This window comes from Castor canadensis, chromosome 3, assembly GCF_047511655.1.
Source record: "Castor canadensis chromosome 3, mCasCan1.hap1v2, whole genome shotgun sequence".
NCBI classification, from domain to species: domain Eukaryota; kingdom Metazoa; phylum Chordata; class Mammalia; order Rodentia; family Castoridae; genus Castor; species Castor canadensis.
Window position 1 is genome coordinate 45,129,700 of NC_133388.1, and position 5,766 is coordinate 45,135,465.

General features: G+C 50.7%; 1 protein-coding gene across 1 annotated transcript; it reads left to right on the top strand.

Moving 5' to 3' along the window:
- Positions 1–1,135: 1,135 nt before the first annotated feature.
- Positions 1,136–5,259, top strand: LOC141421564 (uncharacterized). Its single transcript, XM_074067859.1, has 2 exons — positions 1,136–4,821; positions 5,139–5,259. The coding sequence occupies exon 1, from the start codon at positions 2,022–2,024 to the stop codon at positions 3,720–3,722; it is 1,701 nt and encodes a 566-aa protein (XP_073923960.1). The 5' UTR covers positions 1,136–2,021; the 3' UTR covers positions 3,723–4,821; positions 5,139–5,259.
- The last annotated feature ends 507 nt before the right edge of the window (positions 5,260–5,766 follow it).

Below are 5,766 nucleotides of genomic sequence, written 5' to 3' on the forward strand. Positions count from 1 at the left end.
AGGTCATTCACGTCTTTTGTTAGGTTTACACCTAGGTATTTGATTTTGTTTGAGGCTATTGTAAATGGAATTGTTTTCATACATTCTTTTTCAGTTTGCTCATTGTTAGTGTATAGAAATGCTAATGATTTTTCTATGTTGATTTTATATCCTGCTACCTTGCTGTAGCTATTGATGATGTCTAGGAGTAGAAGCCAAACTTATACTAAGAATCAGGGGCCAGCAAACTATGCTTTCAGGGATAAAGTTTTTATAAATAAAGTTTTATTGAATACTGCCATACCCATTTGTTTATGTATGGTCTATGGCTGCTTTTGCACTTAGAATGGCCAACTTGTCTGCAAAGCCTTAAATATTTGATATTCAGCCCTTTCCAAAAATTTTCCTAAATCTGGCATAAATCTTAGAAAGGAGGGAGAAGACAAGAAGAGGAGAGAAATGTTTTCTCTCCCCCAAAGGAGATAAGACTTTGTCTGACAGCAAAAAAGGAAAAACTTAAGGATCAGTTACTGGACCTTAGTTCAAGATGGGGGACTCTGCCTATCCTCAGGGCCCAGAAAGCTCTACGTCCAAAGAAGGAGTAGGAAATAAAAACCACAGGTGAACCTGGAGGGAACTAGAGCATATTAGAACCTTTCTTTGAAGGTTACCAGACAGTAGCGGCTGAGTGGTCTGCAGGAGTATCCAGAAGTTTCCTTTGTTCTCTACAAAGGGCTGGAGGTGACGGAGAGGGATGGCGGACTGGACAACGTCTATCAGTTATGTCAGTCAGTGCCATTAACAAGCAGGCTGACCCAGGAATCAGCAGGGATGGAGCCAATACGTAAATGCAAACAAGGACAAGTGATGTCATGTGGCTCAGATGCCCCACCAGGAAAATTTCTGGAACCCCCTACCTTATCCTCAGAGCTTAGATTACCCCTGGAGAGATGGGAATGGAATGTCGACAGGATCATTGATTAATGGTTTTCAGAAAGTGCTAAGTGGACTGCTTGGAGCATTTATATCTACTCGACTGTTAACTATGTCTTTTAGTTTATCCTTTAGAAGTGTCATCAGCATTAGGACAGTAATACTGGTCTCCACAGCAGCACTGCCAGAGAACTATCTGCTCTAATGGAAACATTTTTGAAAGGAATATGAGGTCTCAGCGGGCCCCAACCCCCTTGTTGGAGAAACCAGTACCAAACATCCCATGTAGATAAGATAAGCAATGAGGCAGGGCTCAGTTAGGGCATATAGAATGTGAGGAATGCAAGATGTGAGATACGAGCAAGATGTGAGGTACGAGCAAGATGTGAAGTACGTGCAGGATGTGCTCTGCCTGCTTGTCTAATGTTGATAACAAAAATATGCACGCCACTGCAGTCTATATAAGATTTCCCCCTAAGAGGCTCAGGGTCTTGCTTTCCTAACCGGTCCTGCGTGTCCGTGTGGGAGCTCGACCCTGGCTAGCCAGTCCAATAAACTCTGCTTTGTTGATTGCATTCACGCCTGGCTCTCTGTCTCTCGGGGGAATAGGATTCCGGGTCCTAACATTTGGAGGTCCCACCGAGATTTCATTTTCTCGAGAGACAGAACCTGCCTGCGAGAAAGCAGGGGCGATCCCAAGTCCTAGGCGTTGGGAGGGGATCCCAGACCCTCATTTGGAGGAACTTGAGTGTTCCATTTGGGCCGCGGCGGGGATTCGGCCAATCCCCAGGGAGATTCATTCTGGGAATCTCGCAAGGAGGACCACAGGGTCCTATTGGGAGAGGCTTTCCTCTCATTTGGGCTCGAGCATTTTAGGAACCCTGGCGCCAGGTGAAGAACTAATTGAGCTAGTCGACCGACCACCCGTCAAGTGGACGCCTTTCGGCCTGATATCCCAGTTGGACGGTGAGGAGGTTGAATGGGGTGCGCACCAGTGTGAGAGAAGGACCGGTCCGAGCGAGTGCTGGAGAGTGTTGTGTGTGTGTGGAATTATTGTTGCCTTTACCCTTTTTGTTCTATCTCTCTTGGTGTTTGAGTCTCCTTCCACAATGGGACAGGGACAAACAACCCCAAAGTCTCTGATCCTTTCTCACTTTCCAGAAGTTAAAGAAAGGGCCTTAAATGCGGGTCTGGTCATCAAGAAAGGTAAGTTCGACACCTTTTGTTCTGCAGAGTGGCCCACCTTTGGAGTCGGGTGGCCCATTCAAGGTTCCCTCTCCCTAGACCTGATCACTAAGGTTAAAGCAGTCATTTTTCAGCCAGACAATCGAGGCCATCCAGACCAAGTTCCTTACATTTTGGTTTGGGAGGATCTGGTGAGGAACCCTCCCCCTTGGTTAACAGTTTTTCTGACCCACCCCTCCAGTTCGGCCCCCGGGGCTAAAACCCCAGTCACGCCCGCCTTGGTCATAAAGGAGGAGGAAAAACTTCCTCTTCCCACCTTGACCGGTCCTCAAATTAGGGCATCTCCTTCACCATCTCCGGTCTTACCAGAGAGTTCCCCCCTTTACCCATCCCTCGCAGGGGCAGAGGAAGATCGGCCGCCTCCATACGTGACTCCCCCTGGCCAAGCCAGTGCCCCGGAGGAGGAAATTTCCTCATCCTCCTCAACAGGACTGGCAGCAGGAGGAGGAATGGGTCGAAGACTTCGCCCCCGAGGGATCCGGGAAAGGGAGGGGGAAGACGGGCCCCCCTCATCAACACAGGGGGAGGAAACTGTCCCTACACTTCCAGTCCGGATGGTGGGCCAAGGGGGACCGGGAGGAGGGCAACAGTTTCAGTACTGGCCCTTCTCCTCCAGTGATCTATATAACTGGAGGACGCAGAACCCGCCCTTTTCTGAAGACCCCAAGTGTCTCATAGATCTCCTGGAGTCCATCATGCATACACACCGCCCCACTTGGGATGACTGTCATCAGCTGCTCAATACTCTTTTTACGACGGAGGAACGAGAGCGCATCCTCAACGAAGCGAGGAAGAACGTCTTGGGGGATAATGGGAGACCCACAACTCTCCAACCGGCCATAGACGAGGCTTTTCCCCTACGCCGCCCTGATTGGGATTTCGGGACCGCAGAAGGTAGGGAGCGTCTTCGGATCTACCGCCAGACTCTTATGGCCGGTCTCCGAGCGGCCGCTAGAAGGCCCACCAATTTTGCAAAAGTAAAAGCAGTCATTCAAGGGGAAAACGAAAGCCCAGCCGGTTTCTTAGAGCGCCTCCATGAGGCATACCGTCAGTACACCCCGATTGACCCTGAGGCGGACCTCCACCGGTCTGCTGTGGTACTCTCATTCATTAATCAGGCAGCCCCAGACATTAGGAGAAAACTCAATAAACAGGAAAACTTAGGGGAGATGACTATAAGGGAAATGCTACAGGTAGCAGAAAAGGTCTTTACCGCTAGGGAAACTCCAGAAGAAAGGGAGGAAAGACAGAGAAAGGAAGACAGGGAAGCCCAGGAGAAATTGAGAAAGGAGGACCGGGAGTTCCAGGCTAAGGAAAACCGAAAGCAACAGAGAGAAATGGCTCGTATTTTCCTAGCGGGTGTCCGGGACCAACCCAGGGGAGGGGGCCACGCCAGGACCCCGGATAAGGAACACTGTTTTTACTGTAAGGAAACGGGGCATTGGAAGAGAGAATGTCCTAAGTTAAAGGGAAGAAGAGGGTTTGGAAGGAGACCGGGGGAAAACAGGGAAAGGGAACGAGCAGTAGAGCAGGCCAGAGTCCTACTAGCCGGAGAAGAGGACTGAAGGAGACGGGGCTCAGACCCCCTCCCCGAGTCCTGGGTAACAATGCATGTGGAGGGGAAGCCGATGGGGTTCATGGTGGATACCGGCGCCCAATATTCGGTTTTAAACAAGGCACATGGACCTTTGAACAAGGCACGAACAAGTGTTGTTCAGGGGGCCACCGGTACGCAGTTATGTACATGGACTACCAAAAGAAAGGTGAACTTAGGAAAACACCAGGTCACACACTCCTTCTTGGTCGTCCCTGAGAGCCCCGCTCCCCTGCTCGGACGGGACCTACTCACCAAAATAGGGGCCCATATCCATTTTGAACCAGATGGAATAATTGTGACTGATCGAGAAGGGAGCCCGATTCATGTCTTGTCCCTATCATTGGCTGACGAGCATCGTCTGTTTGAGAGTCAACAGGAACCAGGAGGGGACATGACTCATTGGGTAAAAAGATTTCCCACGGCCTGGGCGGAGACTGCGGGAACTGGCCTCGCCAAACACCTCCCGCCCGTAGTTATACAATTGAAGGCTTCTGCTCTCCCCATTCGGGTGAAACAGTATCCTATGCCTGAGGAGGCCCGAAGAGGCATAGCCCCTCATATCCACAGGCTAATAAAGGAAGGAGTACTGCGACCTTGTCAGTCTGCCTGGAATACTCCTCTGCTCCCCGTCCGAAAGCCGGGAAGCGGGGACTATAGGCCTGTGCAAGACCTACGAAAGGTAAACGAGCGGACGGAGGACATTCATCCCACCGTTCCGAATCCCTATACCTTGCTCAGCCACCTACCCCCCTCGCAAGTATGGTATACAACCCTTGATTTGAAAGATGCTTTCTTCAGCATTCCATTGTCAGAAATTAGTCAGCCGCTATTTGCTTTCGAATGGCAAGAAGATGGGGGCCAATCCGGACAGCTCACTTGGACCAGACTGCCGCAAGGATTTAAAAACTCTCCCACCCTGTTTAATGAGGCCCTGAGCCAGGACCTGGAACCTTTTCGTCGGAGCCACCCACGAGTCACTCTATTACAGTATGTTGATGACTTACTGTTAGCGGCAGAAACCCGAGAGGAGTGCATCAAGGCTACTGAACACCTGCTAACGGAATTAGGTGAGCTGGGGTATCGGGCAAGTGCCAAGAAAACTCACATCTGTAAAAGGTCAGTGACGTATTTGGGTTATCGGATTGCAGATGGGGCAAGGTGGCTGACTGATGCCATGAAACAGACTATTCTGGCTATCCCATCCCCGACATCCACTAGGGGGGTGAGAGAATTCCTGGGCTCCGCGGGGTTCTGTAGACTCTGGATTCCAGGATTTGCGGAAATAGCCAGACCCCTATATGAGGCCACCAAAGAAGCTCCAGATTGGAGTTGGGGAGAGAGAGAACAACAGGCCTTTGATCAGCTAAAAAACGCTCTTTTGCAGGCCCCTGCCTTAGCCTTGCCAGATCCTACAAGACCATTCACTCTGTTTATAGATGAGAAAAAGGGGGTAGCCAAAGGAGTCTTGACCCAACAGCTAGGTCCCTGGAAGAGACCAGTGGCATACTTTTCCAAGAAATTAGACGCAGTAGCGGCAGGATGGCCCCCCTGCCTCCGCATCATAGCGGCCATTGCCGTGCTGGTGAGAGAAGCCGATAAACTAACCTTTGGACAGGCCCTCTGGGTAACGGCCCCTCACCCGGTGGAGGGAATCCTTAAACAACCCCCTGGGAAATGGATGACGAATGCCAGGCTCACCCACTACCAGGGGCTCTTGTTGGATTCCCCTCGGATCACATTCACAGATCCCATAATCCTGAACCCTGCCACATTGTTGCCTAACCCGGAACTGCAGACACCTGTCCATAACTGCAAAGAATTCCTCTCCGAAGTTACACAGGTACGGGCTGACCTAAAGGATACCCCCCTGTCCGGCTGCAAATTAAACTGGTACACGGATGGAAGCAGTTTTTTCCAAGATGGAGCCCGAAGGGCAGGGGCAGCTGTAGTCGACCAAGAAGGAAATACGGTATGGAGCAGCGCCCTCCCACCCGGAACATCAGCCCAAAAAG

What these genes read in the sequence shown, in the direction of transcription:
- LOC141421564 (XM_074067859.1), top strand. Translation starts at nt 2,022, where the DNA reads ATGGGACAGGGACAAACAACCCCAAAGTCTCTGATCCTTTCTCACTTT.